General features: G+C 42.1%; 4 protein-coding genes across 6 annotated transcripts in view; 3 read left to right on the plus strand and 1 right to left on the minus strand.

Moving 5' to 3' along the window:
- The window catches only part of LOC106566736 (taperin), a 30,481-nt gene extending 23,679 nt beyond the window's left edge, over positions 1 to 6,802 (plus strand). The window contains exons 2-4 of one of the 2 annotated variants that reach the window (XM_014135079.3): positions 346 to 538; positions 1,076 to 1,200; positions 2,871 to 6,802. In XM_014135079.3, the coding sequence (XP_013990554.1) occupies positions 346 to 538; positions 1,076 to 1,200; positions 2,871 to 2,933 (381 nt within the window). In that variant the 3' untranslated portion in view covers positions 2,934 to 6,802. The remainder of the gene's footprint in view (positions 1 to 345; positions 539 to 1,075; positions 1,201 to 2,870) is intronic. The other variant, XM_014135089.3, reaches the window with a different exon arrangement.
- A 170-nt stretch (positions 6,803 to 6,972) lies between these two features.
- Positions 6,973 to 10,058, minus strand: ssna1 (Sjogren syndrome nuclear autoantigen 1). Its single transcript, NM_001141033.2, has 3 exons — positions 9,726 to 10,058; positions 7,688 to 7,887; positions 6,973 to 7,241 (listed from the first exon to the last, which is right to left on the minus strand). The coding sequence occupies exons 1-3, from the start codon at positions 9,775 to 9,777 to the stop codon at positions 7,149 to 7,151; spliced, it is 345 nt and encodes a 114-aa protein (NP_001134505.1). The 5' UTR covers positions 9,778 to 10,058; the 3' UTR covers positions 6,973 to 7,148.
- Positions 10,059 to 10,095: 37 nt separating this feature from the next.
- On the plus strand, positions 10,096 to 22,192 carry anapc2 (anaphase promoting complex subunit 2). Its single transcript, XM_014135066.2, has 14 exons — positions 10,096 to 10,386; positions 10,638 to 10,896; positions 11,016 to 11,337; positions 11,587 to 11,719; positions 11,965 to 12,184; positions 12,310 to 12,429; positions 12,601 to 12,718; positions 15,971 to 16,149; positions 16,381 to 16,522; positions 16,804 to 16,879; positions 20,536 to 20,739; positions 20,892 to 21,024; positions 21,142 to 21,383; positions 21,558 to 22,192. Exons 1-14 carry the CDS (start codon positions 10,309 to 10,311, stop codon positions 21,768 to 21,770), a joined length of 2,439 nt encoding a protein of 812 aa, XP_013990541.1. The 5' UTR covers positions 10,096 to 10,308; the 3' UTR covers positions 21,771 to 22,192.
- A 470-nt stretch (positions 22,193 to 22,662) lies between these two features.
- The window catches only part of LOC106566722 (atrial natriuretic peptide receptor 2), a 53,490-nt gene continuing 48,365 nt past the window's right edge, over positions 22,663 to 27,787 (plus strand). For both annotated transcript variants that reach the window (XM_014135043.3, XM_014135051.3), the window contains exon 1: positions 22,663 to 23,654. In XM_014135043.3, coding sequence (XP_013990518.1) covers positions 22,952 to 23,654 — 703 coding nt within the window. In that variant the 5' untranslated portion in view covers positions 22,663 to 22,951. The remainder of the gene's footprint in view (positions 23,655 to 27,787) is intronic.

A 27,787-nucleotide genomic window follows, 5' to 3' on the forward strand; every position in this document is an offset into this window, starting at 1 on the left:
ATTTTAATTCTGCAGCGTTGAATCTTTTGTGGCAGTACTATCATACTAAACTGACTCTGTAGTGCTGAGGAAGAAAATGATTATTGTGGCAAGCAGAGCTAGGGGAAATCCCAATCATTGAGTTAGCCTAATGATGTCAAGTTTTGTACATGAATTAACATGAAGCTGACATTTTCTCTCTGGTACACTTACTGATTGAAAGTGCTGATAGGAGATCAATTTGATTCATAGCACTCAACCCTTAAGAGAACCATAGAAAACAGCAGGCCTACCATTTCACCACTGAGTCTTATGTTTGAGTGTTTTTAAATCACTGACTGACTTCTCTGTTCCCCCCTCACTCAGCTGAAGATATCGTTCAACGAGTCGAGCCTGCAGAGCAGCTATGAGTACCCCTCAGAGAGCAGTGTGTGGGACAGCGGAGATGAGGAGGAGGCGGCGGAAGGGAAGGGAGGAGGACAGGAGGAAGATCAGCCCAGCATGGTGGGCCGCATCCACATCCCTCGTCCGAGCTACACCAGCAACGGCACTGGTGAGGGTGAGAAAGAGGGAATGGGGGGAGGGAAAGGAAAGCAGGAAACGGATAGAATGAGAGGAAGAGGGAGGGGATGGATTTGGAGTGAGAAGAGGACAGAGTTAAAGGGAAAGTAATCGAACTGACTAAATGAAACATATTCTAATGGTAAGGAGGGTAAGATAAGGAAAAGGAAAGTAATGAATTCCATACAACCTATTAGTAATCTGGAAATGGCTGCATGGTGGTTTGGCACTGAACTGCTACTGTTTGATGTAGCATGGGAGACACCTACTGGTCAGAGTTAGCATTACATCCTAACGAAGAAACTATCTTTCAGTGAGTTGTAACTAAACATATCTGTCTTTCTTATCTGCTCTCCCATAAATGTCTCCCTATTAAACAGTAGACATGCAGTATAATTACATTAGTTATTCATTACACAGCTTATTGCCAGTCTTTAATCAACGTGTACATGAGCTCGTGCAAAAAATCATGTAAAATAAATAACCAATGTGCTAAGGACTTGCATTGTGCTTTCCCCCATTCCTATGTCTTCAGATCTGTCCAGTTACATTCCCAAGCACACTGTGGATTTTAACAGCTGGCAGGAACATAAGCTTGATGACCCTGTTTACCAGGGGGACACCAATTTCCAGCGCACACAAATGTCAGGGGAAGTTATGGTGAGGCAACAATACCAGTCAAAAGTTTGGACACACCTACTCATTCAAGGGTTTTTCAATATTTTCACTATTTTCTACATTGTAGAATAATAGTGAAGACATCAAAGCTATGGAATCATGTAGTAACCAAAAAGGTGTTAAACAAATCAATATATTTTATATTTGAGATTCTTCAAAGTAGCCACCCTTTGCCTTGATGACAGCTTTGCGCACTCTTGGCATTCTCTCAACCAGCTTCACCTGGAATGCTTTTCTAGCAGTCTTGAAGGAGTTCCCACAAATGCTGAGCACTTGTTGGCTGCTTTTCCTTTACTGCGGTCCAATTCATCCCAAATCATCTCAGTTGGGTTGAGGTTGGGTGATTGTGGAGGGCAGGTCATCTGATGCAGCAGTCCATCACTCTCCTTCTTGGTCAAATAGTCCTTATACAGCCTGGAGGTGTGTTTTGGGTCATTGTCCTGTTGAAAAACAAATGCAAGTCCCACTAAGCGCAAACCAGATGGTATGGCGTATCACTGCAGAATGCTGTGGTAACCATGCTGGTTAAGTGTGCCTTGAATTCTAAATAAATCACAGTGTCACCAGAAAATCACCCCCACAACATCACACCACCTCCTCCATGCTTCACGGTGGGAACCACACATGCGGAGATCATCTATTCACCTACAATGCATCTCAAAGACACGGCGGTTGCAACCAAAAATCTCACATTTGGACACATCAGACCAAAGGACAGATATCCACCTGTCTAATGTCAATTGCTCGTGTTTCTTGGCCCAAGCAAGTCTCTTCTTATTTTTGATGTCCTTTAGTAGTGGTTTCTTTGCAGAAATGTGACCATGAAGGTCTGATTCATGCCGTCTCCTCTGAACAGTTGATGTTGAGATGTGTCTGTTAATTGAACTCTGTGAAGGATTTATTTGGGCTGCAATTTCTGAGGGTGAACTTATCCTCTGCAGCAGAGGTAACGCTGGGTCTTCCTTTCCTGTGGCAGTCCTCATGAGATCCAGTTTCATCATAGTGTTTGATGGTTTTTGCAACTACACTTGAAGAAACTTTAAAAGTTATAGACATTTTATGAATTGACTTCATGTCTTAAAGTAATGATGGACTGTCATTTCTCTTTGCTTATTTGAGTTGTTCTTGCCATAATATGGACTTGGTCTTTCATCAAATAGGGCTATCTTCTGTATACCACCCCTACCTTGTCACAACACAACTGATTGGCTCAAACACTTAATTTGTGGAATATCTTTCCTTCTTTAACTTTTAACAAGGCACACCTGTTAATTGAAATGCATTCCAGGTGACTACCTCATGAAGCTGGTTGAGAGAATGCCAAGAGTGTGCAAAGCTGTCATAAAGGCAAAGGGTGGCTACTTAGAAGAATCTCAAATATAAAATATATTTTGATTTATTTAACGCTCTTTTGGTTGCTACATGATTTTGATGTCTACAATGTAGAAAAATAAAGAAAAACCCTGGAATGAGTAGGTGTGTCCAAACTTGTGATTGGTACTGTATATGATGTGACACATTCATTCATCAACCTCAACTTTTGTGGGGCTACTTTTAAAAGTATCAGAATGGCATAGCAGCACATCATTTACTAAAGTAACTCTATTTCTCTCTCTCCACCCTTACCCTGCTCTTCATTCCATATATATCAGCTCACCCCAGCAGACAGCTCCTCTCTGTCAGATTTCAGCAGTGAACCTGCTCTGTACTTCTGATATGCCTGGACCAAACAGGAATGACCACTGCCCTGCAGCTTGGACTCAGAACCACAGTTACACAACCCAGGCTGGGACCAGACTCCTACCAGTGCCCAGTGAGACTTAACAGAATTGGACCTCAAGTTGCACTCCATCACAATAAAATCACTCTTTTTCCACACCTGTTTAGTTTGATACATAGACATCAATCAACCAACCACACAACCCAAGCAGCTGGACTGTCCTCACCTTACATGTACAGTTGATCTGTCTGTTCTCTCAACCACTACCAATTCCTCTCACTGACTGCCATTGAGCAGTGAAGTCTGAACCAGATCTCTGACAGACTGTATTTGATTGTCCAAAGAAATCTGAGCTTGGAAGATAATCATGCATTATAATGCGGTTTTCCAGGCTTACGATCTCTAGAAGGCGGCTATCTGGCTCCATTCTGTCTGCCTTGATGTCTATCTCTGTGTCTCCATCATTGATGTCATATTATACATACTGCGTATGTATAACAGGAATGACCACAATACAGTGCATTTGGAAAGTATTCAGACCCCTTGACTTTTTCACATTTTGTAATGTTACAGCCTTATTCTAAAATGGATTAAATAGTTTTTTCCCCTCATTAATCTACACACAATACCCTATAATGACAAAGCAAAAACAGGTTTTTATAAATTATATTTACATAAGTATTCAGACCCTTTACTCAGTACTTTGTTGAAGCACCTTCGGCAGCGATTACAGCCTCGAGTCTTCTTGGGTATGACGATACAAGCTTGGCACCCCTGTATTTGGGGAGTTTCTCCCATTCTTCTCTGCAGAACCTCTCAAGCTCTGTCAGGTTGGATGGGGAGTATCACTGCACAGCTATTTTCCGGTCTCCAGTGATGTTAGATTGGGTTCAAGTTCGGGCTCTGGCTGGGCCACTCAAGGACATTCAGAGACGTGTCCTGAAGCCACTCCTGCGTTGTCTTGGCTGTGTGCTTAGGGTCGTTGTCCTGTTGTAAGGTGAACCTTTGCCCCATTCTGAGGTCCTGAGCAATTTGGAGCAGGTTTTCATCAAGGATCTCTCTGTACTTTTCTCCGTTCATCTTTCCCTCGATCCTGACTAGTCTCTCAGTCCCTGCCGCTGAAAAACATCCCCACAGGATGATGCTGCCACCACCATGCTTCAACGTAGGGATGGTGTCAGGTTTCCTTTAAACATGACGCTTGGCATTCAGGCTAAAGAGTTCAATCTTGGTTTATTCAGACCAGAGAATCTTGTTTCTCATGGTCTGAGAGTCCTTTAGGTGCCTTTTGGCAAACTCCAAGCGGGTTGTCGTGTCTTTTACTGAGGAGTGGTTTCTGTCTGGCCACTCAACCATAAAGGCCTGATTGTTGGAGTGCTGCAGAGATGGTTGTCCTTCTGAAAGATTCTCCCATCTCCATAGAGGAACTCTGGAGATCTGTCAGTGACCATCAGTTTGGCTGTGCGGCCAGCTCTAGGAAGAATCTTGGTGGTTCCAAACTTCCTCAGTTTAAGAATGATGGAGGCCACTGTTCTTGGGGACCTTCAATGCTGCAGAAATGTTTTTGGTACCCTTCCCTAGATCTGTGCCTCTACACAATCCTGTCTCAGAGCACTATGGACACTTCCTTCGACTTTATGGCTTGGTTTTTGCTCTGACATGCACTGTCAACTGTGGGACCTTATATAGACAGGTGTGTGCCTTTCCAAATTGTGTCCAATCAATTGAATTTACCACAGGTGGACTCCAATCAAGTTGTAGAAACATCTCAATTTCCAGTCTCATAGAAAAAGGTCTGAATACTTATGTAAATAAGGTATTTCTGTTTCTTATTTTTAATAAATGTGCAAACTATTAAAAAAAAAAAACTGTTTTCACTTTTTGTCATTATGGGGTATTGTGTGTAGATTGATGAGGAAATGTTTTGTTTTTCCATTTTAGAATAAGGCTGTAAGAAAAAGTCAAGGGGTCTGAATACTTTCTGAATGCAGTGTATGGTGTCTGTGTGTCCTTCTTGTAAAGGGGAGTTGTGTGGTGGTGGTGGTGGTGATCACCTTGTGAAGGTAAGTGACCAAATTCCTTAAACAAGGAAGCCATCAGTGCCCATTCTTATCATGGTAAAGAAGAAAGTCAGTGTTATTGTGTCCTGGAGTCCCACAACGTAGGCTGAGGACGCCACACTTCATAGGGAATGGACAGACAAAAACAAACAAAACAAGACTTAAATACGGCAAGGGTTCCACAATCCTAGTTCTTTGTTTTTCTACCTGATTTCAATTGACTTGGTTCCCCTTAATGTATGCTTTTTCTGTGTGCCTTTTAGTTTTTGTATGTTTCCAATGCTGTGTTGGAGATTTTGCCAGAAGAGTCCAGGAGCAAGCAAATGTCAACACTCCCTCTTATAATTAAGAAATGCTCTGTAGACCTGCTCAACTTTGTTTGATCATCAAAGATCTGTGAAGTACTGCTTCAAATATTGCCTCGGCAGCTCATGACCATTTGATATTATGAATACCTTCTGCAAGAAGCTTAATGTCAAAGGGACAGAGTATAAATGCCTTGGTGTAGCCTGGAATTGGACCCATTGTCTCATACTATTAGAAACAATTTCCCCCTTTCAGTGTTCATGTTCGAACACTGCCAAGATCAAAGGTAAACCAAGAATAGCAACTATTGAAACCATTCACCAGCATGTGTTTTTGAAAGGTTGCCTGTCAGATACTCGTTCTTGTGTATGGAACAAATAGCTGCTATAGATGGAACAAGGAAGGGTGCGTCCTCATGGCCATGTTTTTCCTTCATTGACCAGTGAATAGCTTCTGACCTCCACAGCCAGACCTCCAACACTTTCACATTCCATAGAGCGGGGTTTCCCAAACTTGGTCCTCGGGACCGCAAGAGGTGCACGTTTTGGTTTTTTGCCTTAACACTACACACTTGATGAATAGTTGATTTGAATCAGCTGTGTAGTGCTAGGGCAAAAACCAAAACATGCAGTCATTGGGGTCCAGAGGACTAAGTTTGGGAACCCCTGCCACAGTGAGAGTCTATTTTAGTAATGAAGACATTGATATGAAACTTAAATTGTGTGTATCTGAGACCAGTGTTTTTTTTTAAATAAGATGGCTCTAAGTCTTCAAAAGATTTTTACTCAATGCCAATTGACTCACAAACATACTTCTTCAGACAGTATTGATGTACAGTTTCTTGAATATCTTCAAAGGAAGGGGTTTAGATTAAACAGGACTGGCTATTGGGAGGGTCAACATTTCTCTATACTGTAATTATGTATCATGATTACAGACTTCGATTGTTTTGTCAAGATTTTATTTTGCACCTCACAATACAGGCAAGGTGAAAGAGCTCATCTGTCGATGAGAAACAAGGAATGCATGACCTCAGTTTCTGCCACAACCCTATTAGGGAAAGATAACTGTTTAGTGTCCACTGATAATCCTTGGATTCATCCCACAAAGCATATAGAGCACACCTGCCATTCATCTGTGCCAACTGCTGCATTTAGGACCAGCTCGCTAAGTAGTCCAACAGCTTTTCCTGGGAATTGTGTGCCTTTGAGTCGGGGGACCAAGAGCCAGGGCTTTATAATGGCATGTTCCAGTGATCATATGGTGACACCAGCAAGATTCAGATGGCCATTATTGGGATGAGATTCACTTGAAAGAATATTGATGAAGCCTGGGACCATTGTATATTCCTGTTAAGAAACTGTCATACTGTAACCTCATCTATTAATCTCCAGCGTCAAAGATGTGCTTACTGTAAAATTTGTAGTTGTCAATGATTTGGGCAAAAAAAAGATGTTAGAACTGTACAAATGAAAGCTCAATAAATAGATGAAGCCTTGACAGTGTGAATAGTTTCTGTTGCAGTGTGTCAGACTAGTCTCCAGCCCTCACGTCAAGGCAGAATCTTCCAAATGACAGCACCTCTCCAAGAGAGTGTGTGCGTATTTGTTGAAAGACACAGCACTCAAACAAATGGAATGACTTGAGTTGGTTCCATACACGGCAAATGCGAAGAGAATCTTCAAACTTTATTAAAATAATGCAATTGATATAAAATAAGTACACCAGTAAAGATCAGAGTTAGATATTCAAAACATTTTTACATAAATATATTACAAACAGTTCTAGATAAGATGGTGAGGGGAAGTGCTGGTATCCGGGTGAGAGGGAAGGTAGTCTGGACGTCAGTGGTCTTTCCCTCTGGGTTCAGTGGCTTTGCCGAGATTTCCCGCTTCCTTCTTTAGTACACTCAGCAGTGTCTGAGAGCTCTCCAGAATCTGAGAGAATAAGACATGAATTAACACAAGACACTTGCCTCAGGTTATAAAATACCATATAGCCTGAGGTAAGTGGGAATGAGATGCAGCATGACAATGTGCTGTGTAACAATTTGATTGTAAGTCTGACTGAGCACTCCGTTGTTTTTAATTAACGACACTTACGGGCGTTTGTTTGCTCTGCCATTAAGCTCTTAGTAACACCAAGGGAGTTGAATATTAAGAAAACACGTGGGATGCATGTTGTCTTGAATTACAACAAGTAATTCCAGGGTTCTTTTGTGAGTCAGAAAATGTCTTGCCCTGTACGTTTGTAGGGGCTTTTTGCAGTCAAATTAACATGAGCGATCCTGTAAAGCTGACATAATATCCATTCAGGGTTTTGAGAGACTAAACTAGTGTTGAAAAACCTAAACACAAGAAAAATAAACCCCCTAAACCCTGACCTTCATATAGGCAGCCTCAGTCTCAGCGATTGTGCGGTCAAAGTCAGCGCGGGCGGTGAGTCGTCTGGCCAAGCTCTCATTGACGCGGCTTAGCTTCTCAGTGAGGACACGAATGTCGTGTTGTAGACGACCCTTCTCCTCCTCCTCCAGCTGTATCTGACGGTTCAACTCATCCCTCTTAGAGCACAGCTCCTCGATACCTGGGGAGAAGGAAACACTGGCTGTTTAGGAGGTGGAATGTAAATGTACAATTAATGTGTACATGTGACTGTTTTTACAGTGTAGCTGTAGCCTAAACCAATTACTTATTAATGCTTAGCATCAAATATAACCTGGGCCTACATTCCTAGTCCCAACAGCATGTGAATAGGAACAAATCGGGGTATTTTAAAGAGAAAACCTAGAGGCCTATAATCTATCCTTCTAAATACATGTCAGACTTCCTGTGCACAATGTAAGAGGAATAACAAGGAGGGGGAGGTTTAAACTGAGGTCCCCCTCACTCAGCAGCCCTTTCCTGTTGAATCAGCCCATTCCAGCCTGTGATGGATGAAAGTGTGTGAGACAGAGTCAATCATACATTAATGAAATCCCACAGGTCACATCTAATTCCATAGCTACGGACTAAGATCTTTCACAGACTACGATAGGCAACACTCCATCGAATCAGCTCCATAATACTAGTCTATATTTTCAAAGCCAGCCATTATGATTCATAACTGCTGACAAAATCTATCAAAACTATAATGAGTGTGTTGAGAATCAAGGGTTCAATTGATCTTACAGACAATTCCAATGAAAATAGTCCTATGAAGCACAACACTGGGGCTAAACTAGACTCGAGATGTCTGCAAGTCTAGATCAAATTCCTCTGACATTACCAGTCATGTCAGTCAGATTATGGGCATCTATACATGGACTGATTTAAACAGTTACTCAGAGTTGTATTCATTTAAATTATGCAGAATGCCATGTCTTGATTTAAACTAAGTGTCAGGGGTTTGACGGCTGTGCTAAAGCAAGGTCAATTATAGTCTGTGGATATTTCCCATGGGTCTGCTGTAGTCACTATCTGCAATACAAACACACACCTAAGCCTTCCCTGTAGCTCAATTGGTAGAGCATGGTGTTTGCAACGCCAGGGTTGTGGGTTCGATTCCCACGGGGGGCCAGCACAGAAAAAAAAAAAAAAAATGTATGAAATGTATGCATTCAATACTGTAAGTCGCTCTGGATAACAGCGTCTGCTAAATGACTAAAATGTAAAATGTACTACTTGGATACCAACATTTTTGTAACAGTTATATCCCCTCCTACTAACCACACACGGTGTCATAAGTGTGTAAATTACTAAATGAAGGCTTAAAGAAATAAATTAATACAAATGTATTTCAAACTAATATTTCCTTGGCAAGTCAAACCGGTAAACGTCTGCACAGACTGGGTCCAAGTCTAGGGTCTCTTGCTTATAAAATACAGACTAAGGAAGAACATGATTCTGCCTTCTTTAATCCCCCTCCCTACCCTTTCAACAACTCAGTTGACTAAATCACACTTACTCTTGTGTAGTGATATAGGAAAAAGAGAACTGTCTGCACATGCACCTAGGGAAATAATGATTTTCTATGGGGAGAAAAGGAAACAGCATCAAAGAGAAAGAGCCTAGAAACAGGCTGCATCAAAGCATGGGATAGAAGCAGTATACTCTTTCAAGGTTAGCTAAAAAGATTCACAGTCACACGTGCCTAATTAGTTGTAGCTGTCCAAAAGGAGGAGCTGGAATATGATACATTCATTAAATCTTTGTCCCTGAAGGGCCTAAGTACAGCATAAAAATACAGATATTTCCACAACGGACCCAAACAAGTGAAAACAAGAAGCTAGCTAGCTAACATATTGACATAGTTAGTTTCTACCAAGCTAACAGTTAACTAAAGCAACGTAGTATTTTATAAATCGGATTTGGTGTCTGTCAAAACACTAAAGTTAACTGACAAATTATTGAACGACAAATATACGAAATGCCACATTCACTTACACTTGACAAGCTCATTGTTGTAGGTTTGTAGCGCTGCTCCTTGTTGGGTCATGATGTTGTCGATGATACTTTTCCAGCTCTCCAGGGCCCTTCCCCGCGCACACAGCCAGAGTACTATCTACGTTAGTTAGCGACTCAATGATAACTTTGCAGTTTGAAGCCAAGGTATTGCTACAGATAACTCTCGCTAGGTCTAACTAGTTGGCAAACTGGCTAATTTGTGCAAAGATTTAAGCAGTCGATATAGACTCCTTCTCGACACCGACTCTGTCCTTAGCTAGCTTCAAAATCCCTCCATTTAGCTAGTTTCCACGACAACTAGCTAACAAACTCACGTACACTTCCGCCACACTTTTATGACTTCCGCAACCACACGTACGTCACTATTATGCGCCACAGGTTTAGCAAGAGCGCGATAACTTCAATCAAATGCCATCTGTAATTACATTTTAGATACATATTAGTATTTCTTATAAGCCATGCTACGTACATCTTATTAATATGGGTGAGTGATATAACACAGACGATAACTTTGTCAGTACACAATCGAGTGGTTCTCGTTGAGTAATTTGGTCCAACCGGGATGATGGACTCTACGGAGATGTTATTCTCAGTACCACAGGGGCTACCTTCTGCTTGGGACACCGTAACTGCAGCTCTGGTGAGTAGGTGGACCTAACTTGCCTACGGTAGTACCTTGTGTTTTTGATATAGCCTGCTTGCCTTTTATGTGAGAATTAAGTAAGATCAATTGTACCACTGTGGTTGACTGCTGGACAGCTAGCTAACGTTAACAGATTAACATGCCAGGCATTAGCTAACTAGCTAAGACCAATGTTGATCTATCAATGTACATATAAACAGATACGGTCTATGGTGTGTAAGAACATAAACAATTTCCTCTGTCTGTAGGTGTCTCCAGTGTCCAATGACATCACCATGTCTGACGAGTCTCTCTCTGAGGGGCTTAGCCTGCTGTGCTCTAACAGCCTGGGACAGTTTCTGGAGGGATGGCTAATGGAGACCCTGCAGGTACGTCTTACTACTGCTATTGCCCCTGAGTTCTGGGCTGTAATGAAGCAACCAGAGAATGAGCTGGAGGAGAAGGACAGGGCCAGGATCCTACTCATGGCCTTCCGTACCCTTTTGGACAGACTGCAACCTTTCCTAGGTGGGTTCAAACATTCAAGTTACAGTTAAATGCACCCTTAATAATGCTAGAATTTTTACTGAACAGAATCTTGTCAAATGTGTAAAAATGTGCTCTATGTCAACATTGGTCTTCCCCAGGAGGGTTGGAGAGGCTGGGTACCTGGCAGGACGAGGGCCGGGGTGGTCTGTGTGGCCCTGGGGCCAGGGGTCTCCGTGAGAGGGCATTCTCCGTCATCAGGGCCATCCTGCTGTTCTCGCCCTCGGCTGTGCTCCAGGAGAGAATACTGGAGTTCTACAGTAGGACTTTCTCTGTGCACATGACCCAGGAGGGGGAGGCAGGGGAGGCTGAGGAGGGGGGCGGGGGGCCTGAGGGTGGGGTCTGTCAGGGCTGCACTGTCCCCACTCAGCGATGCTGGTGTCAGCAGGCCCTGGAGCAGCTGCAAGAGCTCAGCCAAGTACTGTGAGTGAATGGAGGGGTGCTGTGTCACTGTCTGCTCTGTTTTCTAGAACCTAAATGTTGTACTGCTTAACGTCTTACATTCAAATATGTCAACAACAAACAACAACATCACAAATGTCTTAGATCAGGGTTCACTTCCTTAACCATTGTCTACATCTCTACCTTTGCGTGCCTGCTGTGTTTAAAATGTCTCTTGTGCAGTTGTCTCTTCCTACAAATCTGCTAAAGTGTGATTGTCCCGCCCCCCAGGTCCAGGTTGCAGCTATTGGAGCGGGTCAGCTCAGAGGCGGTGACGTCCATCTTACACAAACTGATAGAGCAGCGGATGGAGCAGCACTGCAGGGGGGAGTACGAGAGCTCTTTCCTCTTCGACTTTCAGGAGGTACAGTAGACCAAAGAGCCTGTCTATGGGAAGACCACCTCACAGAATAAAGTGGCATGACCTATCAACAAGTTTGACTTTTCCAGCTTGCCTTACTCAACAGAATAGGTTGCTGACCAAATATGATTTGATTTTCAAACAATTTACTACACCAAATCTCAGAAATCTGATCATTTATCTGTTTTACTTATTATCTTACTTAAAAACATACTCTCAAATTCCTCTTTCATTCTCTCTTTCTCCAGTGGCTAGAGCTGGTGTTGGGCTGGTTGAGCAGGGTGTTTGCCAGTGATGTGGGTGGAGTCAGTGGACTGGGCACGGTGCCCAACGGCACAGGCAGCGGGGCTGGGGTGGTGGGCCAGCCAGCCAACGCCGTGCTGCAGCGCTGGAGGTGTCACATGCACCAGTTCTTCTGCAGGATCTACGTCAACATGAGGATCGAGGAGCTCTTCAGCATCATCAGAGGTGAGGGGTTAGGGAACAGAGAGAGGAGATAGGGAGGTGGTGAATAATAAGAGAAAGCAGTCAGTGTTGGGCAGAGAGTTGTGGTTATTTCTTCTCCCTCACATGCTGTGGTTTGTTCCTGTCAGATTTCCCTGAGTCAAAGCCTGCCATCGATGACCTCAAGTTCTGCCTGGAGAGAACCAATCAGAGGCAGCAGCTCCTCACGTCCCTTAAGACAGCCTTTGACACCCGTCTGCTTCACCCAGGTCAGTGAACCGATGGCAGATTACAAACAATGACTGGTGTTTGCTGTTTATTTTGTCTGTTACACATTTTAAGCAGTGAAGACTAAGTGTTGTTTGCAAACATAATGTTAGAGAAGAAACTAGACTTGTGTATATGAATCCCATCCCAACAACATTCCTCTTCCCCTCTAGGAGTCCATACCTCTGACATCATCACTGTGTATATCTCAGCTATAAAGGCCCTACGGGAGCTGGACCCATCCATGGTCATCCTGCAGGTTGCGTGCCAACCAATCCGCAAGTACCTCAGGTGGGTTCACGTGTATTATTGTAATCTGTATTTACACTGAACAAAAATATAAACGCAGCATGCAACAATTTCAAAGTTCATATGGGGAAATCAGTCAATTGAAAAAAATCATCAGGCCCTAATCTATGGATTTTACATGACTAGGGAATACAGATATGCATCTGTTGGTCACAGGTACCTTTAAAAAAAAGTCAGGGGCGTGGATCAGAAAACAACTCAGTATCTGGTGTGACCACGATGAGTTTCATGCAGCGCGACACATCTTCTTTGCAAAGAGTTGATCAGGCTGTTGATTGTGGCCTGTGGAATGTTGTCCCACTCATCTTCAATGGCTGTGTGAAGTTGCCGGAACTGGAACACGATGTCATACATGTTGATCCAGAGCATCCCACACATGCTCAATGGGTGACATGTCTGGTGAGTATGCAGGCCATGGAAGAACTGGGACATTTACAGCTTCCAGCAATTGTGTACAGAGCCTTGTGACATGGGGGCGTGCATTATCATGCTGAAATATGAGGTGATGGTGGCGGATGAATGGCATGACAATGGGCCTCGATCTCATCACGGTATCTCTGTGCATTAAAATTGCCATCGATAAAATGCAATTGTGTTCATTGTCCATAGCTTATGCCTGCCCATACCATAACACCACCATGGGGCACTCTGTTCACAACGTTAACATCAGCAAACCGTCACCCACACGGCGCTACACACGCAGTCTGCCATCTGCCCAGGACAGTTAAAACCGGGATTCATCCGTGAAGAGCACACTTCTCCAGCATACCAGTGGCCATCAAAGGTGAGCATTTTCCCGCTAAAGTCAGTTACGACGCAGAACTGCAGTCAGGTCAAGACCCTGGTGAGGACGATGACCATGCTGATGAGCTTTCCTGAGACGGTTTCTGATAGTTTATGCAGAAATATTTCACTTGTGCAAACCCACAGTTTCATCAGTTGTCCGGTGGCTGGTCTCAGACGATCCTGCAGGTGAAGAAGCTGGATGTGGAGGTCCTGGGCTGGCGTGGTTAAATGTGGTCTGCGTTTGTGAGGCCGGTTGGACATACTGCCAAATTCTCTAAAACGACGTTGGAGGCAGCTTTATGGCAGAGAAATGAACATTCAGTTCTCTGGCAACAACTCTGGTTGACATTCCTGCAGTCAGCATGCTAATTGCACGCTCCCTCAAAACTTGAGACATCTGTGTTATTTTGTGTTATGACAAAACTGCACATTTTAGAGTGGCCTTTTATTGTCCCCAGCACAAGATGCACCTGTGTAATGACCATGCTGTTTAATCAGGTGGATGGAATATCTTGGCAAAGGAGAAATGCTCAATAACAGGGATGTAAACAAATTTGTGCACAACATTTGAGAGAAATATGCTTTCTGTGCAAAATTTCAGGGATCTTTTATTTCAGCTCTGCATTGACCCTTTTTGCACTAAGCCTTTTGACTCGTCACATACACTGCTGCTATTGTTTATGATCTATTCTGTTGCCTAGTCACTTTATCCCTACCTATATGTACATACACTACGTGACCAAAAGAATGTGGACACCAGCTTGTCGAACATCTCATTCAAAAATCATGGCCATTAATATGGAGTTGGTCCCCTCTTTGCTGCTATAACATCCTCCACTCTTCTTTCACTAGATATTGGAACATTTCCGTGGGGACTTGCTTCCATTCAGCCATGAGCATTAGTGAGGTCGGGCACTGATGTTGGGAGATTAGGCCTGGCTCTTAGTCGACATTCCAATTAATCTCAAAGGTGTTCGATGGGGTTGAGGTCAGGGCTCTGTGCAGGCCAGTCAAGTTCTTCCACACCGATCTTGACAAACCATTTCTGTATGGACCTCGCTTTGTGCATTGTCATGCTGAAACAGGAAAGGGCCTTCCATAAACTGTTCCCACAAAGTTGGAAGCACAGAATTGTTGAGAATGTCATTGCATGTTGTAGTGTTAATATTTCCCTTCACTGGATCTAAGGGGTCTAGCCTGAACCATGAAAAACAGCCCCAGACCATTATTCCCCCTCCACCAAACTTTACAGTTGGCACTATGCATTTGGGCAGGTAGCGTTCTCCTGGCATCCGCCAAACCCAGATTCGTCAGCCGGGACTGCCAGATGGTGAAGCGTGATTTGTCACTCCAGGGAACGCATTTCCACAGCTCCAAAGTCCAATGGCAGTGAGCTTTACACCACTCCAGCCGACGCTCAGCATTGCACATGGCGATCTTAGGCTTGTGTGCGGCTGCTCGGCCATGGAAGCCCATTTCATGAAGCTCCGGACAAACAGTTCTTGTGCTGACGTTGCTTCCAGAGGCAGTTTGGAACTCAGTAGTGAGTGTTCCAACCGACGATTTTTACATGCTACGCGCTTCAGCACTCGGCGGTCCAGTTCTGTGAGCTTGTGTGGCTTACCACTTCGCGGCTGAGCCGTTGTTGCTCCTAGACATTTTCCACTTCACAATAACAGCACAGTTGACCAGGGCAGAAATTTTACCAACTGACTTGTTGGAAAAGTGGCATCCTATGACGGTTCCACATTGAAAGTCACTGAGCTCTTCAGTAAGGCCATTCCACTGCCTATGGAGGTTGCATGGCTGTGTGCTCGATTTTATACACCTGTCAGCAACGGGTGTGGCTGAAATGGGGCTCCCGAGTGGGGAAGCGGTCTAAAGCACTGCATCTCAGTGCTAGAAGCATCACTACAGACCCGGGTTCAATCCTGGGCTGTATCACAACCGGCCGTGACTGGGAGTCCCATAGGGTGGCACACAATTGTCCCAGCGTTGTCTGGGTTAGGGGAGGGTTTGGCCGGTGTAGGCTGTCATTATAAAATAAGAATTTGTTCTTAACTGACTTGCCTAGTTAAATAAAGTGAAAAAGTACCAATAGCCGAATCCACTAATTTGAAGGGGTGTCCACAAATGTTTGTATATTTGGTGTGTCTACCTCAATTACCTCGTACCCACTGCACATCGACTCGGTACTGGTACCCCGTGTATATAGTCAAGTTATTGTTACTCATTGTGTATTTATTCCTTGTGTTATTATTTTATTTCTCTATATTCTATTTTTTATTGTTGGAAAGGGCCCATAAGTTAGCATTTCACTGTTAGTCTACACGTTGTTTGCGAATTATGTGACAGATATTTTATTTGAAACTTGACTGATTTGATTCCCATAGCATATTGCTGTTGAGTTGCTGTGATGTTGACGTAACGTTTGTGTTCCGCTGCTAGGACGCGGGAGGATACAGTGCGGCAGATAGTGGCCAGCCTTACTGGAGATGCGGAGGGCTGCAGTGACCTGGCCAATGAGTTGTCCCGTGCCGACCCCGTGACCCTGGAGACCCAGGACAGTGAGGACGAGGGCAGCGACCCAGAGGAATGGACCCCAGACCCTAAGGATGCTGTGACAGGTCGGACCCTCCGTGTACCCACCTTAAACACACTGCATTCTCTTACTCTGTGAACTCCAATTCTCCATTGGAGATGTATTGTATATGATTATCACTATCTGGTTGTCATCACACTAGACAAACTGTGTCAGTTTCCTGTTTCCGCTGTATTGAACTAGAATTGCTCCGAAAGAGCACCTCTCCAACACATCTCTTTCACTAAATGCAAAATCATCTTCCTTCTTCTCTCAGACAAGACAGGGTCGAAGCGACGTTCGTCTGATATCATCACTCTTCTGGTCAGCATATATGGCAGTAAAGAGATTTTCATAGACGAGTACAGAACTGTCCTGGCAGACAGACTTCTCCACCAGTTCAACTACAATACAGCCAGGTACGCAACACTCATGTACAGTAGCTAGGACCTGCACTCCAAAGGCATGTATCCCATTGCTATACTGTACATTACTCACTTCACTCCTTTACTGCACACCATGAAATCCTACCACTCAGCATCCATCTACACACTTGAGACACTTTGGAGTCACTATTATTACGCAGATATACTGGTGTTGGTAGTCTTGTTGATTATAATGTATTCTCTGTCTGGTCATTTTGGGTGAGTGAAATCGTTCCATATTTGTTCTGTAAGTCACTTTTCTCATGTGCCTCCAGGGAGATCCGTAATGTGGAGTTGCTCAAACTGAGATTCGGAGAGTCCCATATGCACTACTGCGAGGTGATGCTGAAGGTAAAGTACTGTACATACACTACTCTGTGTCTCCTTAAGTTCCCATTCATACCAGCGTGAGCTTTGACATCATGACTCCCTAGCTGTGTCACAACTGATCACCATCAGAGTATGTGAGCGGAGTTGAGCGGAGTTGAGCGGTCGGAAATCATGCTCATTGCTCATGGAGCCGTGCTTGCGCACCACTCCGGTGCTCCACGTCCTTTCAAACCGCTCGGCTAAAAATCACTCCTCGCTCACTGGGGAAAAAACTGCCACTCCATTCATTAAAGTCACAATTTAACCAACATTCATCTATTTTTGGGACTACTGGGTCACGGAGTCATTTGGTTTTGACCTATTCAAACCAAACCGTATGATTTTAATGAAAAGTATTTTAATAAACAACAGGAAAATGTGACTAAGAAGCGCTCATCATTTTAAATAGGCTACATGTCATATTAAACAGCTTATAAACACTCTAAATAGGCTACATGTCATATTAAACAGCTTATAAACACTCTAAATAGGCTACATGTCATATTAAACAGCTTATAAACACTCTAAATAGGCTACATGTCATATTAAACAGCATATGAACACTCTAAATAGGCTACATGTCATATTAAACAGCTTATAAACATTCTAAATAGGCTACATGTCATATTATACAGCATATGAACACTCTAAATAGGCTACATGTCATATTAAACAGCTTATAAACACTCTAAATAGGCTACATGTCATATTAAACAGCTTATCAACATTTTAAATAGGCTACATGTCATATTAAACAGCTTATCATCATTTTAAATAGGCTACATGTCATATTAAACAGCTTATAAACACTCTAAATAGGCTACATGTCATATTAAACAGCTTATAAACACTCTAAATAGGCTACATGTCATATTAAACAGCTTATCAACATTTTAAATAGGCTACATGTCATATTAAACAGCTTATCATCATTTTAAATAGGCTACATGTCATATTAAACAGCTTATAAACATTCTAAATAGGCTACATGTCATATTAAACAGCTTATAAACATTCTAAATAGGCTACATGTCATATTAAACAGCTTATAAACACTCTAAATAGGCTACATGTCATATTAAACAGCTTATCTACATTCTAAATAGGCTACATGTCATATTAAACAGCTTATAAACACTCTAAATAGGCTACATGTCATATTAAACAGCTTATCAACATTCTAAATAGGCTACATGTCATATTAAACAGCTTATCATCATTTTAAATAGGCTACATGTCATATTAAACAGCTTATAAACACTCTAAATAGGCTACATGTCATATTAAACAGCATATAAACACTCTAAATAGGCTACATGTCATATTAAACAGCTTATCAACATTCTAAATAGGCTACATGTCATATTAAACAGCTTATCTACATTCTAAATAGGCTACATGTCATATTAAACAGCTTATAAACACTCTAAATAGGCTACATGTCATATTAAACAGCTTATAAACACTCTAAATAGGCTACATGTCATATTAAACAGCTTATAAACACTCTAAATAGGCTACATGTCATATTAAACAGCTTATAAACACTCTAAATAGGCTACATGTCATATTAAACAGCTTATAAACACTCTAAATAGGCTACATGTCATATTAAACAGCTTATAAACATTCTAAATAGGCTACATGTCATATTATACAGCATATGAACACTCTAAATAGGCTACATGTCATATTAAACAGCATATAAACACTCTAAATAGGCTACATGTCATATTAAACAGCATATAAACACTCTAAATAGGCTACATGTCATATTAAACAGCTTATCTACATTCTAAATAGGCTACATGTCATATTAAACAGCTTATAAACACTCTAAATAGGCTACATGTCATATTAAACAGCTTATCTACATTCTAAATAGGCTACATGTCATATTAAACAGCTTATCTACATTCTAAATAGGCTACATGTCATATTAAACAGCTTATCAACATTCTAAATAGGCTACATGTCATATTAAACAGCTTATCAACATTCTAAATAGGCTACATGTCATATTAAACAGCTTATAAACATTCTAAATAGGCTACATGTCATATTAAACAGCTTATCTACATTCTAAATAGGCTACATGTCATATTAAACAGCTTATCAACATTCTAAATAGGCTACATGTCATATTAAACAGCTTATCTACATTCTAAATAGGCTACATGTCATATTAAACAGCTTATAAACATTCTAAATAGGCTACATGTCATATTAAACAGCTTATCTACATTCTAAATAGGCTACATGTCATATTAAACAGCTTATAAACATTCTAAATAGGCTACATGTCATATTAAACAGCTTATCTACATTCTAAATAGGCTACATGTCATATTAAACAGCTTATCTACATTCTAAATAGGCTACATGTCATATTAAACAGCTTATCAACATTCTAAATAAGTCAGGAGCCAGACAGGGAGCGTAAGAAGGAACAAAAATGTGTTATTTAGGATATATTATTTCAATTATTTCAAGGCTATAGCCCACAAAGAAATACATGGTGAAGTATTTGCGAGTGCAACACACTAGGCTGGTAGGGAGTCAGGGACATTAAACGCTCAGCGTTTAAACAACATTTCATTGTATTAAGTCATTGTAGTGTATAAATTGCGCATTTAGGCGGTGACTTAAATACAAATTAAACGAAAAATGCCTTATTAGGCTCAGTCTACAGTGCCTTTGAATTCATTTTTAGAAACACGAGTTTGGCCAGAGTCTGTGACTTCAGACTCATGCGATGGTGCCTGGAGAGCAGGCCAGCAGCAGAGAATATCCTCTTTACACTGGCAGAGCCACTGGGGATGCTAAACACCCTTTGGGCCACTCTTGCCAGGCTGGGCAGGGTGCATAGTTGTTTTTTAATTTTTCTGCAGGTAAGCCTAAAGGATTTTAGGTAAAATAACCCTATCAAAATGGAAAACTAGCAGGCTTATTGGTGCAAAATCAATTATGGCCTATTGTATAGGTAAATGAACGAAACTGAACAAAACTTTTAAGGGATCTGTTTTTTTTGGTTTATAAATACTTTGCTACAATGACACACTTAGCTAGCTACCCACCTCATTCCTTTCTGTTAGCATGTGCACGTAGTAAGTACACCATCATGCTTTCAGAATACATGTCTTTTCAGATTGCACAAGTTGTGGAAACTACATCTCTGCACTCCCTCTCTTGTCCTCCTGTTTTATCAGTTTGTTTATGAAAATATTTAGCAAACTGGATGACAGTAGCTAAATCAAGGGCAGTACACAAGTACACAGTACACATATAGCAGTACACATATAGCAGTACACAAGTGGACTACAAATGCATGCTGGGCCGGGCATGGCATGAGCTCGTGAAGTGAGCGCTACTGGAGCGAAATTGGATCAGGCAAGAAGGCCGACGCTCCAGCCTTGGGGAATCTCGCTCCACCTCCAGTCAAATTGGGCACGCTGCGCTCCGGTCACATACTCTGATCACCACTCATCAAAGCAGTATCTTTAAAAATACATGCAGTCCCATCTATCATAGGATAAAAGCTGAGGACACAGGACAGTACAGTATGAGGAAACAAGGCCATTTAAGCACTTTAGGACAGAGCCTCACTCTCTTCTCCTCTCTCCCCTCTCTCTCTCCAGGACGTGGCTGACTCACGAAGGATCAACACCAACATCCGTGAGGAGGAGTCCAGGCTGGCTGAGGAGGAGCAGCCCCCTCTGGCCCTGTCAGCCATGATCCTGTCCTCTGAGTTCTGGCCCACGCTGAAGGAGGAGAAGATGGAGCTCCCGCCCCTGGCCTCCCAGGCCATGGAGGCCTACACACACCGCTACGAGAAACTCAAGGTACTTGATGATGGAGCCATAGCCTGGGTGCCAGTCTGTTTCTTCTTTAGTCAAGTCTTTATAAACAGACTGGCAGCCAGGCCAACAGAGAATGAATAGGGAAATTCAATTTAAAAATGAAATTCCATAATTCAAACGCTCTCCCTCCCTAGGCGATGAGAACCCTGAGCTGGAAGCCTCATCTGGGCTTAGTGACCCTGGATGTGGAGCTGGAGGACAGGACTCTGACTAACCTGACTGTGTCCCCCATCCACGCTGCCATCATCCTGCACTTCCAGGACAAAAGTTAGTACTATGGCCGTCACAGGCTGCCTTATGTACAACTTATCAATGCGTACAAACATTGTACAAGTAACTAAGATTTACCTTTACCATCGCTCTCTCTGTCTATGTGTCCTGAAGGCTCATGGACTCTGGAGGAGCTGAGTGGGGTCCTGGGCGTGCCCCAGGAGATGGTGAGGAGAAAGTTGGCTCTGTGGCAGCAGCAGGGGGTCCTAAAGGAGGAGGCTGGGGGACGCTACTCTGTCCTGGAAACAGGCTCGTCCCGGGAGAGACCTGAGAGAGGGGTGATGCTGATTGACAGTGACGAGGAGGGAGACTCCAACACCACCACCCAGTCAGAGCAGAGGGAGGAGAAACTACAGGTGCATTACACACACACACACACACACACACACACACACACACACACACACACACACACACACACACACACACACACACACACACACACATTGGAGGCATGGAATTCAAATACAAATCAAGCTAGCCCTAACAGCAGTGTTCTCTCTCCCCTGTGTGTGTGGTTGTTGGTGCAGTTGTTCTGGGCCTACATCCAGGCCATGCTGACCAACCTGGAGACCATGACCCTAGAGCGCATCCACTCCATGCTCAGGATGTTCGTTGCCACGGGACCAATTGTCACAGAGATGGACGTGAACGAGCTGCAGGCCTTCCTGCAGAGGAAAGTGCGAGACCATCAGCTCATCGTGTCCGCGGGCGTCTACAGACTGCCCAAGTCCACCAACTGAGGATGGGGAGAAGAGAGGAGAAAAGAGGAAATATCTGATCGTTTCAGAAATGTACATGATGCAACATTGCAGTTGGAGACTCCAGTTTCACAGATGAACCTTTTCAGAAATAGGTTTGGAAGGCAACTGAAAATGCCAAGCATCGTGCTGAATTACTTTGTCTTACAATACTAATGGCTATAAGGAGCATGAACCTCTCATTCTGTCTTTATTGTTGACCATCCAGGTTGCTTGACTTTGTTATGAGTTTTGGAGGACTCAAAATCATTCTATCAATGTGTTTCAGCACCCCATCGTGTTCTGATGCTTTTAAAACAAAGTTGCACATTGAATTGACACGTGGTTGGACTTTGTGTAATTTGAAGTTCCCCATTTGACAACATGACAATTGTCTGAGTTAATAAAAATACATGAATATGTAATATGATTGTATGTGTCATAAAGATTCTTGTAGAGCTTGCCGAAATGAAGCCTTGTGAGGAACTCCTGACCTCTAGTGGATCATTGTGGAATCTCAGATTTGTGTAAATCAAATTCAGCGTCTCAGTTTGGAATGTGTACTGCATGCTTGTATTTTTGTTCATTCAACTCTCACGGAGTATAACACAAGGCTTGCAACTGCTGAAATTGTGTCTTCCAGATTATTGTCAAAACCAGTTCATGTTTAACTGATCATCTCTTCACCTGGTCATAGAGATCTACACGGTGTGCAGGTTTTTGTTCTAGCCCAGCAGGAACACCTGATTCAAGGGTAGTTGAATCAGTTATGTGGGTCTCCAAGGACCAGGACTGAAGAAGAGTGACGGCAGGCAGGGGGCGCCCCTTCCTAGTCTTTCTCAGACCTGTGATATGACGTGTGGGGGGCTGCACTGAAGGTTTCTGTGATTTAAGTTCCAGTCATTTGGATGGATGTTATCACACTCGGAGGGGCGAGTTAAGGAACATCAGTCCGAGAAATGCGCTGAAGTGAACAACGCACAGAATCACTGCTGGATAACCATTAGAGCAACGTTAAAGATGATAAATGACCCATGGATTACCTAAACATGTCTTCCATTGACTGAAGTTGCATTTCAACAGAGCCATATGGTTAGGTTTCAGGACAGTAAGGCGTCTTACTACTCCAGGTGAACACAAGAGGTCCGTTTTCTTGGATTTATTTTATACTTCAAATTAAAGCAATGGGATATAAAACGGATCTTGGATACTGTTTCTTTGTGGTATTCACATACTCTCTCATATCAAGGTGTCGAACGAATATTGGAAATAATATCACAGTTGCGGTGATGCTTCCCGACAATTACCACAAGTATCCCTGGGCTTTGCCTCGGGTTTTCCCAGCAATTCTTATGGCGAACGAGAATCTCCAGAAGAAGCACGGAGTTCTCCAAGGCCACTCAATTCAACTCTTGAATTTCAGCACGGAGGATTCAACCGGTGTCTGCGCAGAAAATAAGGCACAGATTATCGCCGTGGATACCAAACTTTATAATAAACCAGATGCTTTCTTTGGACCTGGTTGCGTGTATTCAGTGGCCTCAGTTGGAAGATTTGCATCCCATTGGAAACTCCCATTGATAACTGCGGGAGGAACAGCATATGGGTTTGTTAACGGGGATGAGTACAAAACGATTGTGCGCACCGGACCCTCGACCACAAAATTGGGAGACTTTGCTAGTGTTATTCACGCGCAGTTTAATTGGACCTCTCGTGCCATTCTGATTTTTCACGATCTGAAAAAAGATGACCGACCTCACTACTTCCTCTCTGAAGGAATTTACATCATTTTGAAAGCAGAAAATGTCACAGTTGATGCCTTGCCATATCAAGACTCGCCAAGCTATTATAAAGAAATCATTACTTTCATGAAAGACCACGGAAGAAGTAAGTCTCTAAATTGGCTATTTCCACATGTGCAATATGAAATGTGGATGTTCCATTATAAGATAGCCTAAACATGTGGAACATTGGCTTGATAGTAGGCTAATATGATATTTGGGCTTACGTTTTTAATTTACGAGTAGCCAGTGTTGGTCATATACACTGCGTGTACAAAACATTAGGAACACCATCCTAATATTGAGTTCACCCCCTTTTGGCCTCAATTCGTCGGGTCATGGACTCTACAAAGCGTCGAAAGCGTTCCATAGGGATGCTGGCCAATGTTGACTCCAATGCTTCCCACAGCGGTGTCAAGTTGGCTGGATGTCCTATCAAACACACGGGAAACTGTTGAGCGTGAAAAACCCTGCAGCGTTGCAGTTCTTGACACAAACCCGTGTGCCTGGCACCTACTACCATACTGTGTTCAAAGGCACTTCAATATTTTGTCTTGCCAATTTACTCTGTGATGGCACACATACACAATCCATATCTCCATTTTCTCAAGGCTTAAAAATCATTATTTAACTTGTCTCTTCCCCTTCATCTACACTGATTGAAGTGGATTTAACAAGTGACATCAAGAAGAAATCATAGCTTTCACCTGGATTCACTTGGTCAGTCTATGTCATGAAAGAGCAGGTGTTCCTAATGTTTTGTACACTCAGTGTTAGTCAAAGCATATTCTTACATAGGCCTACAGTGGATTTAAACCTGTTCTTGAAATACTTATTTAATATAATAAAAACATATTTAGTAAGCCTACCTATTTTATTTTTTTATTTAGATTTTATTTATTCAGGAGAGACCCAATTGAGACCAGGGTCTCATTCACAATGGTGCCCTGAGAACAAACCACTCACAACATAAATCAATAAAACGGTTAAAAATAAACTACAAGATACAGCAGATAGACACACCACATCTCAACAACACAAATAAACCACCACAATCAACCAAAACACTTGTAACCCTAAGTGAATTCACTCCTCATCAGCGTTCTAAACTGCCCTATTGGCACTAGGGATTCAGGATTTAATGAGGTATTAAAACTAAAGGCTGATTTACCAAGGTTGGTAGAGACATGAGGGACCTCAAGAGTTAACCAACAATGTGAGTGGGTTTGGTGGCCCTTATTTTTGTACTTTAACAGATAAGTGAGATGTGTTGAAAGCTTGTGGAGAAGAGCTTTGTAAACAAAAAGGGAGAAGTGGAAGAGATGAAGACAGTAAAGAATTCACTTCTAAACGCAGTATGTGACTTACCAGACCACCGTTTATTGCTGTGAACAACCTGCGTAATCACTGAAAGTGTGTTTGTGTGTGAGAGAGAGATTATGTGCCTGCACGCATAGACTTTCTTTCTGTTTTGTTCAAGGGGTCTTTCATACATGTTATTTACAGCATCTATCCCAATTAAGTAGACAGGCATTTTCAGCTGAAACTTAAAAAAGGATAGTAAATATTCAGTTTTACCTGTAATAAGCCTAAGGCATTATTATTGTTCATTAATTAGCCTACAATGGCCCAATGTTCATTTCCAGTGTCATGCCGTGTTGACTCCCACCAGCTTGTTTTCCAGCTCGTTCTATTTCCAGTTCACCATTATGTACATGATGTAGCCTATTGCGTATTTGAAAACAATTAAAAATACATTCTTATCATTACACAAATTGTGTTGATTGTTTACTTAGTGTAAAATCGTAGTGACACACAGCTGTTGTAACGTTGTTTCCATGGTAATCCCCACTGTAGGTTATGTTATTACATGTTCATTACAACTGGAATGTTGTCATTACATTTTATTAACTCCAAAACTATTTTAGAAATGGTTAATTAATCCTCACTACTTGTAATGTGCTGAGAAAGCATATAAACAGAGACTCTACCAAGTCGTCACACACACACACATCACTACATTATAACATTTCCAAATATTATTGTTAGGGATGTAGAGAGATTTTGTCTGTAGAGACCCATTAGACCTCTTTCTTAATACAACATGTACTCAGATGTATTGTTTGATGTGGCAAATGACCCATTGTGTTGACACAGCTAAGGTTGAAATTGGGTCATCTGTTTGCTACCAGTTATTTGTGAGTGTTTGCTCTCTGTTAATCATCAGGGCCAGGCCGCTCACAGTTGCCTTATGCAGCTAGACTTTCTTGTTGTTTACCCTTATCAATACAATCAAGTGGCATCAAGGCTTTTTTTTGTCTCAGTTGAATAAATATTTCACAAATTCAGACTAAGTATTTTAGGAATTTGTTGCTTTCAAATTCTTCATATTTGTTGGTAACTCAGAATCCATCAAAATTGGATGCTGCATATCAATAACACAATGGAATGACATTAATGATCTATTCTACTTACGTAGTTGCATCAGCTAAACAATCACCTTGGACCATAGTGTTATACTGCAATATCAAAATATCTAGGGGAATTGGAGTGTTGAAAGTCCAACAGCGAAACACAAATACTGGCAAGTGATATTGATGTGTGCTTTGGCCCAGAACTGTTCTGTTTGTAGGAACCATCTGATGCTGTGTGTTGGTTAATGTTCATCTGGAAGAAGTAAAGGCACTAAACTCTTTCACATCATCTGGGAAGATACTGGCCTTTGGCTTTCTCAATAACCCTAAAACATTACTATAACCACAACATGATAGTCTTGGCTCACTGTTTTCATCCATAGTTATTGTCAGGGTACTGATTAGAAATCAGTGGATCAGAAGAACATTATAGACTAGAGTGACTCGGCACTAACCAGTATAGCACAGAATACAGATACGACTGTGTTGTCAATGAGTGATGCATGTAAATGACTGGGTTTATTCGCTTTTAAAGCACTTGCAAAAACTTTTCCAGCAGTAACATTAACAAATAGTGCAATAAACACTGCATATGGTACTTAACTGGTGTTATATCAGGAAAATCATTTTGTAAGCTGCCAAACCTCTTAGCTGAATTATGGGCCCGCCATGGTGAGCTTGGGGTCACGGAAGCTAATGGTTTTGTCACGGCTTGTCCAAGCTTGGAGTTCTGGCTTGACATTCCATTCACATTCATCCCTCTGAGATCACCAACATATAACCCCTGGGTTGTCAACCTTTACCTCAACTGTGTGGTCTCTCAATTTGGTCGACGTCTTGACAGTACTGTATAGCGTTGAGTGTTGATTGTTTCTAAGCCAGTTGTTGTCAGATAAAGATTTGTAATGTAAATTGATGCACTCCGACACAGTCCCTCTGATTTTGTGTTCTGAATCTGATGGGAAAACCCTTTGAAGTCTAATTATTAGCCTCCTATCAGATTTGTTCATGAAAAAAGAGAAATGGTAGAAACATGTAATATCTTCCTAAAAAACATTTACCTGCCTCAAATTAACAAACCTAAACAACCAGACTGAACATGAGGCCAATTATGTTTTCAAAGTCCCACCAGGTTACCTGTGGAAAAGCTCACACCTTGATCATCTTCAGACCACTAAAAAGCACACATACACAGTGGTCTAAGGCACTGCATCTCAGTGCTAGAGGCTTCACTACAGACCCTGGTTCAAATCCAGGCTCTATCACAACCAGCCGTGATTGGGAGTCCCATACGGCAGCGCACAATTGGCCCAGCGTCATCTGGTGTAGGCAGTCATTGTAAATAAGAAATGTGTTATTTTATTTTTGTTAATTTTCTTTATTTTTTAACCTTTATTTAACTAGGCAAGTCAGTAAAGAACAAATTCTTATTTACAATGACGACCTACCAAAAGGCAAAAGACCTGCGGGGACGGGGGCTGGGATTAAATAGAAAATACAACATGGTAGCAGAACAAAACATGGTACAAACATTATTGGGTACAGACAACAGAACAAAACATGGTACAAACATTATTGGGTACAGACAACAGAACAAAACATGGTACAAACATTATTGGGTACAGACAACAGAACAAAACATGGTACAAACATTACTGGGTACAGACAACAGAACAAAGGGCAAGAAGGTAGAGACAAGTTCTTAACTGACTTGCTTAGTTAAATAAAGGTTAAAAAAAATGCCACATGGCTGGAAGGAAGAATACATCAAGCTGTGTATTTTCCTTTGTGGAGGTACATATGTGAATGTTTGTTGCAGACTACA

The sequence above is a fragment of the Salmo salar genome, chromosome 01, assembly GCF_965601325.2.
Source record: "Salmo salar chromosome 01, fSalSal1, whole genome shotgun sequence".
Lineage (NCBI taxonomy): Eukaryota > Metazoa > Chordata > Actinopteri > Salmoniformes > Salmonidae > Salmo > Salmo salar.